The 13,083-nt window shown below is 36.8% G+C and overlaps 1 protein-coding gene across 1 annotated transcript; it reads left to right on the top strand.

Annotated features, from left to right (window-relative positions):
- The first annotated feature begins 2,523 nt into the window (after nt 1-2,523).
- LOC149955993 (ABC transporter G family member 23-like) lies at nt 2,524-8,972 on the top strand. The gene is made up of 5 exons (XM_090166727.1): nt 2,524-2,642; nt 6,424-6,571; nt 7,170-7,324; nt 8,517-8,718; nt 8,781-8,972. The coding sequence occupies exons 1-5, from the start codon at nt 2,524-2,526 to the stop codon at nt 8,970-8,972; spliced, it is 816 nt and encodes a 271-aa protein (XP_090022853.1).
- The last annotated feature ends 4,111 nt before the right edge of the window (nt 8,973-13,083 follow it).

Below are 13,083 nucleotides of genomic sequence, written 5' to 3'. Positions count from 1 at the left end.
TTTTGTTTACTTCAAATTCAAAAAAACTGGTCGCTCATCACGCGTAACATCATTAACCTCAATTGGTTTTTGAGATGATATGAATATGTGTTTTCTTGGGTTGGCCCTCGTTTATCAATGAAATGCAAATTGCAAACATGATGTTTTTTTAAAGTTGATGTAGTAATGGAGTTTCGGTTAATACTAAAAATACATTTTTGGGTGAGCTCTAACTTAGCATTTCTCTTTCCGCGTTAAGGTACTTGATAAAAAGTTATATTCTTGTGAAATCTTGAATCACTTCTACAATCTATATAACAACAGTACCTTCCCATAATAATGAATTAATTGTAAAAGTTTTAATATTTAAACTAACGCATCCATAAAAGACGTTGGGCATTCCTAAGCCTTGTGTGATCTAAAAACGTCTTCCAAATGTGCAGACGACTAATTCGAATTTTTTTATAAATTTATCCACCGCTAGATGCTACTTAAGTCCTAGGGTCCGACCAAAAATTACCGCCCCCCTGCCTTCCCCCTGTCCTGCGCTCGGGACCGATTTCTCACCAGGTGTAGCAGCGGACGCGCACTTTTCAATTTCCCGAAATTTCTTTATTTTATTAAAAATTAACCACTTAATATTTTTTTACGCGGTTTTCGATATATATTTTAGTTTTTAACGGGTTATACGGCTTTACCGTTCCCCTTTAAGTTTTTAAATATCTGTACATTCTTATTTCTGGCCGCTAGCGATCCCCACTTTAGTTTAGGAAACATCCTTTCGCCCTAATGATTGTTTTCAAACGTGGATTTGCTTCTCTGGATGGTTTGGACGCCTTGCTCAGCTGGGACCATGGACGCTAAGACCCAGTGCGTGCGGGAAAACGGCGAAAAGAAAATGACGCGTCACTCTGAATCCCGGACCATTTTTGATACAATTCCACAAAAGGATTTCTATGAATTTATAACGTCACTGTACCCTTTTTTTAAATTGTCTTATTAGCCTTTTATATTATTTTTTATTGAATGTTTACACAAGTGTGTATAAGTTGATAGAAAAACACCAGTTTATCAGATACGTACGATTCAGTATTTCGTATGGCACCTAGGAGCAACAAACACAAGGAGAACGCAGCTAGCCTTTAAACACGCTAATGCAGTGTCGTGTATAAATTTCTTTGAAAACTGTACGCAAGAAAATGGACGACTTGACTGGTTGCGTTCTCCTTGTGTGGGGTGCTGTGTTTGTTGCTCCTAGATGGCACTATCTACGGCAGTAATATTGGTTAAAATTAATTAATTTAATCGACCCATTTGCTCCCTAAGACTTATCCCTCTCATGGCAGGGGAAAGTAGACCATGGTCTCTGCGGGTCGTCTCGAAACATTCTCAATAAGCATAAATGAAAAAAAATTGATACTATGCTTCATATTAAAATAAATACACAGATGATGATAATGATGATGAAGATGACTATGACGACGACGACGACGATAAGGATAAGGATAATGATTTTTGGCTTTATTATCAGAAAGACTACATAACGAAATTATTATTTCCTTGACAAACGAAAAATAAAAGTTGCCAATTCAAGGCTAATATACAAATTTAAGACTCAACTATAACTAAATACCGTTTAAATTCTCAATTAAAGTTTAGATTTTTATGTTTAAAATTAACTACAGAAACTGTAATTATTCTACAAATGAAATAAATAATAGTTTTTGGCGCGCTTCTGTCGAGGGGCTGATCACTCCGCGTAATCGGTGTACAGAGCCGTACCTTTGACTGTACTAATGGGATTACGCGTAATCTTTGAAGTCCCTGCCTTTGGCAGTGCTAATCTAAGCGTAATCCGGTGTACAGATTTTCTAAGAGTGGTTAGCCCCTCGGCTTCTGTAACTGTAATTAGGATCAAATCATCATAGAACGAAGGTGCTTATTTGGAAGACTTTCGTTTTTAACTGGAAATATTTTTCAAATAAACTTATTTTGATCGGGAACAATTTACAACCAACAAAAATATTTTATATCATTCGCATAATGATACGTCCGCGTAAAGACATCCATTATCCTTGCCCTAAGGCGAAAAACGCCAAGAGAGTTTTTTTGGTTGGCGAGTACCAGCAGGGAGACCCGTTTGATGTATATAAGCTTAGGGAAAACAAGTTTACGCCTGAATGGTTTAACGTCCCGTTCGCACAAGGCGTTAATTCTCCAGCTTCCTGTTTTCTACAGTGGTGTCAGGAAAATTGGGATATTAATTAGTGCAAGTACGAACCAGGCTTCATCACCATACAGAAAAATTGAGACTCTAGATTTCTTTACTCTTTCTATTTATCGCTCCAACATAGTCGGCACAGTCATATGTATAGCAAAATCACTCACAAAGCAGCATTATTTATCATTATAGTTTATCTTAAAACATGTGGATTTTTAAATTAGCTGGTTTATAACAAAATATCAACATTAATTTTTATAATAAAATTGTGGTAGGTATCTTCGTGTTATTGCCGTTACAAGTTTACAACTTCCGCTCCGAAAATGGATATTAATGAATATTTAGCCATACGATTAAGAAATGTGACATTTTCCTACGATAGGAAAAAATCTGCTTCGAAGGCTTTGGATAATGTCAACGTCTCAGTGCCCTACGGTGTAATGTGAGTACACATTACAGAATATTTTATTTTTTATTTTAAACGAATGCAGATTGCTAATAAGTCCCGATAGAAAATTAGTATTCCGATTTCATTCGATGAATGACACGCGAGTTGATACGGATGGAGCTAGAATAGCTGTAACCGTTTGTTTTGGGTGAGGTTCCGCGGCGAGGTTCTCCGCTATCATTAAATCCAAAATTCCATTTCATAAATAAATATTGAAATGATTAAAACCAGTTATCAATGATATTTTTTACACAAATTGAAACCCCGGGAAAGTAATTACTGAAAGCGATGGAATTAGAAGAGTGGTTGTGGTTCGTTAATCAAGTAACCTCAGGAAACAGCACTATCATATTTTACACATAATTTGAAACGTAGTACGTTTTAATATCAGTAGATTAGTTTGATTAGGGCTGTCTCGCGTGTCTGCCAAATTTTCTCCTTCGTGATAGCTGTTACACGCGGGATGGGAGCCCCAAACTCGTTTTCTGATGAGAGGAATTTCTTACAGTAAAGAATTATGACCGGCTCGGGAAAACGAAATAACGCTCAAACACTGACGGAACACAAAACAAACACTATCTGAATCGAATGGCGTTAAGCTAGTGGTGCTAAAGAGGTTCAAATGCTAAGGGTTATAAGAAAGTGTACGTTATCCAAATGGAAAACAGCTATTACTGTGAATTGTAAAATAATGACAAACAGTGTGCCACATAAAATATTTTAATAATTAAAATTGTACGTGCAACTAAATATTATTTAATTGTTTCGTGAAAAGTGGATTTTTGACCCAAACCTGGATTCTTTGACGTTGTCTATAGCAGCATCTCTAGTAACCTTGGACTAAACTTGACTGTATTAATGATGATAACATCATTAAAATAAATGAAAACTTTATTCTTGTTGAAGAAATAAATCCAAACTTGACTTATTAGACTCATGGTTGGAAACCGTAAAATGTTAAGGCTTCAGACAGTGGGTCTTTGAATCGTCAGTGAACTGACGTCTGAATTAAGCTCAGTCTGAATCTACAACGAGTTTGTTAGAGCTATATTATATAGGACTAAAATATTATAATACGTAAGCTGCAGTATTATTCAGGGCTGGATTAAGTGGGGGGGGGGGGGTAAGGGGCACTGGCCCCCGGCGCAAGGCTGTTGGGGTGCACCAAATTAGAAAATTCTGCTGACCTAAATAATAATAGCCGTAGAGGAACTTGAGGAGGAGGTTAACGAGATGTCGTGGACATTTAACTACACACAATCCACCTCTGTGCTAATAATAGCAATACACCATATTTAATCGGGTAAGCTATGGATATATGAACCTAAACCTTGGAGTGCCAAACATGATACATCCACAACAAGGGGGTGATATCCCTTGTCAACGTACGCATTATTTTCCTTTCTACAGCCTCTTTGCCCAAAATTAAGAGACCAACATCAACTTAGGGCACGATGTAGCCTATCGATTGGTGTATCAGTTTTCTTTCTATCATAAATGGGGGGGGGGGATAGCTAATATCGATAACGCCCTGTATTTTGACGCATTATTTTCCATTTTGACTGAAACCATTGAAATGTTATGCCCACTGGTTTAGGGGTCCCGCGAAATGGGCTGAAACGAAATCGCAAAAACGTAGTTGGGAATTGTAGTGTGACTAGTGTCGATAAATAACGAATCTTTATTCTAGGAACAATTTATAATACATCAAATATACAAAGTAAATAAGGAACGTGATTACTAGGCTAGGGCTCCTGCGGAGCTAGGAACAAGGATGCCACAGAGACTATTTAGTATTATATAACTCACCTTCTATTTAAGGTACAAACCGACGTTTGCGTTTAACCAGTTTCCCGCGCTTGTTTCCAGAATATGACTGGTCCTATCTGATGCCACATGGTAAATCCGGACCAAATTTTTTCAAACGCTGGTATGGCCCTTTAAGCTGCTAGATGGTGCCGTCTAATATTTTAGAGCTCAATTTGTGTTGGTAAAAAAGGAATCATTTCCGAAATCATTCTGTGATCATGTTACTTTCTTTATACCGCATTGCAATAAAAAGGAAAAGTTTGAACACAATATTTTTGCTTTACGATTATTATTCTAATAATTTTCAAGAGTAATCTGACTAAAAAACCGAAGTATTAAGTCTCGATTGGTTTTTTAGGGGCGCATATTATATTGAACCCCGGGCGAAAAATCGCTTAATCTGGCCTTGGTCCTACTATCGCTTGAAACAAGTTCTAATTCCGAGTTTCTCTGAATTATTTTCGACAAAACCGATTTTAAATGGGTTATTAGATCTGGTGTGACCACGGCTTTTCCAAGAAATTATAGGTTTGTGTGAATAAGCGATCAGTAGATATTCTAATCAGGGTTCCTAGATAACGTTCCTTACGTTGTATTCGAAGTTTGGTTAATATCGGTTAAGAAATGAAGTAATGTGTACCATACAGACAAACAAGCAAACAAAAAATATATATTTATATAGAAAACATAAGTTAGTTTTAATCTCAAAGTTATTACACATAAATATTTAAAAAATAACTGCCCTTGAAACTGATAAAATCAACTTCCTCGGTGATAAATTTTAAAATATAACGATAATGATATATTTTTCGAAAACTCCGCAACATATTTCAGATTTGAACAGAAACAATTTAGAACTTAACGGTTCTTCTAGCAGTAAAAACTTCTTTTTTATAATATATAGTTAACTTTTTATTAAAGCAGCAAGAACTAAGTGAGCTATGATCCATTAGCTCAAACTACTTTTAAGGGTTATTGTTTTGGTATCAATGTCTCAACAACCCCTTAACGTATTTTCGTCGAGGGGCTAACCACTCTTAGAAAGTCTGTACACCGATTACGCCGTATTACGCTTAGATGAGCACTGCCAAAGGCAGGGACTTCAAAGATTACGCGTTATCCCATTAGTACAGTCAATGGTACCACTCTGTACACCGATTACGCGGAGTGATCAGCCCCTCGATTTTCGTTAATCGGTAGAATAATATGTTCGACAGACACGACTGAGCCAGAATTTTTAGATTTGACCTATTACCTCAGATGTTTGAGGGTGAAAATGAATCCGCATAGAGTTAACGGAAAGGTGACACTGAAACACTGAAAAAAATTCTTATGTTTTGTGATTCACTTTGTAGAATACAAAACTCAATGGGATTTTTCTTTCCTAACGATCGAGAAACGAATTTTTTAAATGTACAGCTTCTCATTCGCCACTAGTTGAAAAATCTGACATAATTTATTTATTCATTTCATTTATTATTTAACTCACGTGCAGATCATATAACGAAGTACATGCATTTTCTAGCTTTATCTCGATACGAGATATTTAGTATTAAAATTAAGTCAACCAACTGACCAATTTAAAAATTACGTTTTTGCAGGCCACAATACCTTTACATAATGACGTATTATAACACGCTTATTTACCTGTTTTTATACCCTGACATGGCGGCGTATATTAACGCGCAATAAGAATTTTAAGATCCACGAATTCTAATGATATTTCGCATATTTTTAGGACTGTCAAATTGATATCATATGTAGTTAGTACTGGTGCTAAGTACTATTTACTTCGTGATAAAGCCAATTTTTTTTTAACAATGGTAGGTCATTGATGTCCAAATATCAAATATTTTAAGTGTATGGAAAATTTCAAATCTTTTAAATATTTTTCATCCTCATTTCTGTAAATGTTTCACCCTAATGATGTATTTGAAACGATGTTTTGTTTTATCCGCGTGGACAGATACGCCTTGCTGGGACCCAGTGGGTGCGGGAAAACGACCCTTCTGAGAGTGGTCACGGGGAAAATCACGCCCAAAGTTCAAGAAGGAGACGTCCAAGTACTGGGCGAAAGGCCCGAGTCTGGCCCCGGCGTCGGATACATGCCTCAGGTGAATTTTGAATTCTAATTTATTGGATCACTTTTATAATTAATTAATTTAATATTATTTTGACTTGTACCAAATATTTCGTTACACCAGACTATTTTTTGAGTCAACATAACATAGTGCCAATTATAGCGAGGCATTTTCAGTGGCGTAACAAAAGGGGGGGGGGCGGTTGGCCCCGGCGGCACTTTTTTGATGAGCTATCCCAGGAAAAAGGTAGAGGAGAGCGAGGCTGAAATTGGGTGTATATTGAAAGGGGCGGCAAACTCGGGGACCGCCCCAGGTGGCAAAAGGTCTAGCTACGCCAATGGGCATTTCCCAGTTTCTAAATTTCGCGAACTACGATAACGCTGTAGTCACAGCACCTATCGACGTCAAAAGAAAAATACCCCCAATTCCGCATAACAGATTTTCTTGACTTCAGCTTTTATTTATCTTGCTGCCCATGACGAAAATGACTCTCAGAAATTCGAATAAATGTGGTAGGAATAGAGGCTTGTATCTTTCCACTCCTAGTGGAATAGAATATGAAATTTATTAATCCATCATCGAACTTTTAACTAAGTAATCTATGTCCTTACAAAATGAATTTTGATTTCAGGAACTGGCCCTGCAGAGCTACATAACTGTCAAAGAAACGCTGTGGTTCTTCGGAAAACTGAACCTTTTGCAAACATCCGTAATCGAGAATCAAATACAGAAATTACGAAGCATATTGGATCTACCACCGGATCACGTCTGTGTCGATAATTTGAGGTATTGTAAGATATTAACATTCAAGGGTAGATTTTATAATTTAAAAAAATTTGCAGGTAATACACTGCTAGAAATATTTTCCATTTTGCGAAAAAACGTTTACAAAGTTATGACTCTGAGAGAGCACAGATTTTCGAACAATTATGTCAATATCTATTATGGCTTATTTGCACATAAATTAAAATATTCAAATTTGAAAAATAAACAGTTCCGCTTGGAACAGATAAACGAACTTGGATTAAAATGGTGAACACTTTGGATAGAAAGCCTCCTAAGACTAAGCGTAGAATCTTGAAATTTTCCTTAGAAAATCGACCAACTATGAATAAAACGTTTTCTAACGTGGTGTAGAAAATCTGTAGACTTTAATCAGAAACCCATTGGAAATAATGTTAGATTTTGGTCAGTAACGTGCAAACATGGCATGTTTAACTGTGCAACTTCGGTATGTAGCAAGTAAACTTGGTATGCCATTTGTGCAAACATGGTATGTCATTTAATATTTTGAGGATGTTTGAGCAAATTTGACTTGGAACAGTACCGTGCAAACAGGAACCTTAAAATATTACCCGTGCAACATTTCTCAGTGAAAATTTGGCTTGTCAATTTATTATTAATGTAGCTATTTGGACAGAAACCAATTTGAATTCCTTTTGCTCATTTTTCCTCCCAAGGGAAGCTAATTCTTGATATTAAAGTAACAGAAATTTTTTTAATTTTCTTTTCTTTTATAGTGTGAGAAGAAGAAAATATTTTATACGCTTTAGTCCCATTCGACCGAATTCCGCCGAAACGTGCGGTTTTTATGTGTCCCATTCGACCGAACGCTTTTATGTGTCCCATTCGACCGAACGCTGCTATATAAATTGGCTTTTGCTATGTTTTCAATTTAGTTACTAAAGTCGTTTGCAATGGAGCGGATAGCTAATAAAGGAGGGTATTTATACATCAACCAACTCTAACCTAACCTAACTTAACCTAACCTAACCTAACCTTCGATAGTACATACCTTATAAATAAAATACCAAATCACCCCGCCAATTGGGCTACATTTTAAAATTCTTTCGGTCGAATGGGATTCGGTCGAATGGGATTTCGGTCGAATGGGAATAAACGTTTTATACGTTCCAAATTGGTTCCCTTTAAACCTTAGTTTCTATTAATTCTACCATTTTGTTTTTAAATATTTCAGTAGTGGTCAAAAGCGAAGAGTGTCACTGGCCATTGCCTTATTGCACAGCCCACCCTTGTTGATCCTGGATGAGCCCACCGTCGGAGTGGACCCACTCTTACGCAAAGAAATCTGGTCGCACCTGGTTCATCTCACAAACACTCAAAATACAACCATAATTATCACTACTCATTATATCGAAGAAGCCAAAGACGCCAATATGGCAAGTTGCTGTCAAATTTTACAGGCGCTTTTATACTTTTATATCGTTTTAAATAATTTTAGGTTAGCACAATGAGAAATGGTCGAATACTCCAAGAGGCAGATCCAAAGGTCATTATGGAGACATTTGGTGGACACACTTTAGAAGAGTGCTTCTTGAAAATATGTCACCTTGACACTCAAACCACGAAAACAAATTTGCAAATGGTGAGAAACTGTGACTACTTAGCAGCAGTGGCGATTTTCCCACATTAGGCGCGCACCAAGGGCCCCCGTTTTTATGGGGCCCCATTTCAACCCATTGATAGGAGCTCCATTTTGGCGGACAATGAGAAACGTCTCTCGATTTCTTGATGTATACATTTTATTGTTATTTTCTGCTTATGTAATCAAAATTGAAAAGTATCCTTCATTCGTAATTTCTTGCTACTTGCAGAAAAACTCTATAATTCCTTATTTCAAGACCTATTTAGAGCTACTCTTACAGATTTTTGTCTGCTAGTTTCAAACTTTCAGTGCACGTGTAACAGTTACTAATAGCCTTATTATTTGTTTAAATAATAGAGAGTTTAAGCAACGAGCTCTAGAAGTTTTAACGTCGGGAGAACCTTGACGTCCGAGGAGAATTTTTTAAAATTGGATAAGTGTGGTTTCAGTTCAGTGTGATAAATAAGGCACTATCACAGGCCAATCGCCAGTTTAAAAATTAGCTGGGCAAGTTTAAAAATTAAATGCTTGGGGTGTTTTTTCCCTTCAAGATTTTAGTTCATTAAAAAAATACTATATTAATCCCTAAAATTGTTTGGTCTTAGCTTCTATGCTGTGTGCTTGGCCTTCTGTCAATTGCGTGTATGGAAGGGTGACTGGGTGTCGTGAGTCTGTCTACTCTACACTCTGCACACAGTATAGAAGAAGCGAATTAAGCAGTTAGCAAAAAGAAATAGTCTCTCTCTCAGTAGGCTTATTCGGGTCGGGTCTATAGCACATTTTGTCAAGAATACAGTTTGACTATAAATTATGAAAGCCTGATTTTAAAGGTTAAAAATGGTAAGTGGCCAGTGGCTAGTTTTTTAATTAAACTACCTAGGCTCTTCTGGCCACAGGTCCAGTTTGAAAAAATTCCTTATTTCTCACCCTGTTTCAGTTTGCAGGCTAACGCAAGCAAGTAGTGTTTGCCATCGAATTTTAAGATATTGCACACCTCTCGCTAACCCAGGGTACACGAAGAATTAAAAACACCTTGTTTGAACCATACTAAAGCAGGTGTTATGTATTGGTATGAGTCTTGTCGAAAAACAATTATTCATTTTTCGTGTGCCCGGGTGTACCGCAAATATATATAAGACGAATTTGGCGAAATAAGTACGAGTTTGTAATAATAATAATAATCAGCTATGCTAATACCCAAGGCACCACCTTAGGCCTAAGTCATCAAGCGACTTTTAAAGCCATTAATCCAGGCGACCGGGTTACAATGCGTAGGAGGCCAGCCCTTCAAGCCACGCGAGCCAACTGCTCCCTACACTAACTATTACCGTTAACCTCGACAAGTTTTTATGGAAGGGGAAACCTAAGAGCTCGGGGGAAAACCCCTTTAACCAGCAGGAAGATAACTTGCAAACTCAACGCAGAAGGAGTTGTTCCGAGTTTTCACCCAGTGCCATAAGCTGGGTTCGAACCCGGCTCCTCTTGCTGCGAGGCGAAAGTGCTAACCTCTCCGCCACCCCACTATACTCGTACCATTGAATTGGGAATAGTACCGCTAGAATGACAATTTCAATTTGCTTTCCACGAAACAAAATTTTCAAAATTGAGAACCCTATCAATTGTTGGTGGTGCCATCCGCTGTTAGCGGCGGGAACTATATACTATAGTGTTGAATTAATAGTACTAATGTATTTTGAAAGTGATAGATGGCGCCACCCGTATAATGATAGAGTTGACGACTGAGTGCAGTGCGCCGACTCGAAATTTCAGAATTTGTTTCGCGAAACCACGACACCCGAATGTCATTCTAGCGGTACTATTCCCAATTCAATGACTCATATTTATTTCGCCAAATTCTTCCTAATTGTACAAGGCCTATACGTATTTCAATTCAAACAAGTGTTTACGCTCTTTAACAAGTATGCTGCTAGATAAATAATAAGTTAAAAGGAACCACCTATGGACTGCATTGTAAAGGATTATATAATTAGCGAATATGTCCCAAATAGGACGAAACCGGTCTACCGTTTCTGGCTATTTAATTTAATTTTGTTTTTCACTCGAATATCTATTTGGTCCGAGTTTCGCGTCTTTTTGTTCGCTCGAGGACAATGTCACATAATGGCGTCGTATGGAAGTTGTTAAATATTCGACTCCGAAGTACTAACGGGAAAAGTAAAACGTCTTAAATGTCCATGTTAATCCCGACGTTCTAGTGTGTTCTGCTTAACCTCTATAAAGCTATGCTTTCTGTTGTGTACTTATCATAAAATAATCACACCAAATGTTTATTAAACATTTAAAGAACAATAACTAAAACACCAAACTCTCAGCCTTTGTCCGTGTGACCATCGTAATGTCTGAGAAGATTTATAGTAATAATAGGAAATTTAGAGGAGATTTATAGGGAATAATTGGTAAAATAATAGGCAAAATAAAATGAATTATAGGAAATATAATGAGTATATAAAACCTTATTAACCAACATAATAAAATGTTCTGCCCTTCACAATTTTTTGTGATGGGGCAGGTTACAATCATTTATCCGAACTTGAAGTAATTGCAATGACATCGGAAAACAGTCTCCAGTCACCAACAGAAATGTATAAGAATTTACTATGAGGAGTAAAATCTAGATTTCTGAACGTTGAAACGCTGCTACCTATCTATGAAACCATTCCTATAAGTAACGCATCGGGAGAGCTCTCTTTTTCTGCTTTCAAAAGAACGAAAACCTACTTACGAAATTCTATTGCGCAGGAAAGACTTGCAAAATATAGCTATTTTGCATATTGAATCGGTCGAAATGGAGAAATGTTACTTCAACGATTAAATTGATACATTCGTAAAATTAAAATGTAGTAAGAAACTAATACGAAGTATTAGTAAATAAATTATAGATTGATATTCAGTACTTTTCTTCAACATATTTTCTTCTCTTTGTATTAAAAATATCTAACTTCAGCTTTTAGTTTTTTAATAATTTAATTTGTTAAATCAAGGTCCCCAAAATCACACTGCGCCTACGGGACCCAAGTGGTATAAACACGACCCTGCTTAGGAGAATTAAGATAGATTTGCCAGAGTAACATTATACTGTGAATAATCTAAAATTGTGTAGAAACCTGCTTTAGATTATGCATGACGAACTACTAGAACTGATTAAAAGATTTCGTTATTAAACTGTCTATAAAAATAATTTAATTTAATTTTTTTTTCAGACAGCAAAAAACGGAATTGTTAAAAAACAGACCAGTGATGTGGCAGGGATGAAAAGACGGGTGGGGAAGATATATGCTAAAGAACCGTACTTTATGTTCAGAATGATGATTTTGTGCGCCAGAAATATCCTTTTATTCAAGAGGAATATAACGGAACTACTTTTTCAACTAGTCGCCCCAATTGTCACACTCGGTTTCTTTTGTGCCTTAGTGGGAAGTCAACTTCGGGATATTCCAATCTCGATCGTGAACGAAGACAGTACCATCACGCGGAACGGTTTGGGGGAAACGTTTCTCAATCATTTGGACCGGAGTTCCGTGTCTATTGTAAGTGTTAAAGTTGTTTCGGTCAAAAACCAAGAAAGCTTTAGTGGGTCTCACCTCACGGCTACCATTTTAAAGATGTGGCTCAAAAAGTGCACCATTAAAACAATTTGCTCAGTCTCAACCTCTCTTCCGCAAAATGAACTGGAATGTTCAATGAGCTTCACATATTCGAGAGTACCTTCTTGCTGTCAATATATTTCTCCAGCAACAAATTGTACCAACGGTAGCGAAATTGCGTAGATAAAATTGTGTCAAAATTCATTTATAAAATTTAGGGATAATAAAATAGGAAAACGTCAAATAGAATATTATTAAATACTCAGAATATGTAACTTCTGTATTTGTTATGGTGCCATCTGCGGAATTTTTTCAAAATTAAATACTATCAAGAATGTATTAATTATTTATATTGAGAAAGAACGAAGATGTGTAGACGATTTTATTTTATTTATCCCAATCCAGCTCACGGTCTCACATTATTCTCCCAATCCAGCTCACGGTCTCTCATTATTCTCCCAATCAAGCTCACGGTCTCTCATTATTCTCCCAATCAAGCTCACGGTCTCTCATTATTCTCCCAATCCAGCTCACGGTCTTTCATTATTCTCCCA

This window comes from Leiobunum rupestre, chromosome 2, assembly GCF_980474605.1.
Source record: "Leiobunum rupestre chromosome 2, qqLeiRupe1.1.hap1, whole genome shotgun sequence".
Classification (NCBI taxonomy): Eukaryota; Metazoa; Arthropoda; class Arachnida; order Opiliones; family Sclerosomatidae; genus Leiobunum; species Leiobunum rupestre.
This window is presented reverse-complemented; position numbering and strand designations above follow the sequence as displayed.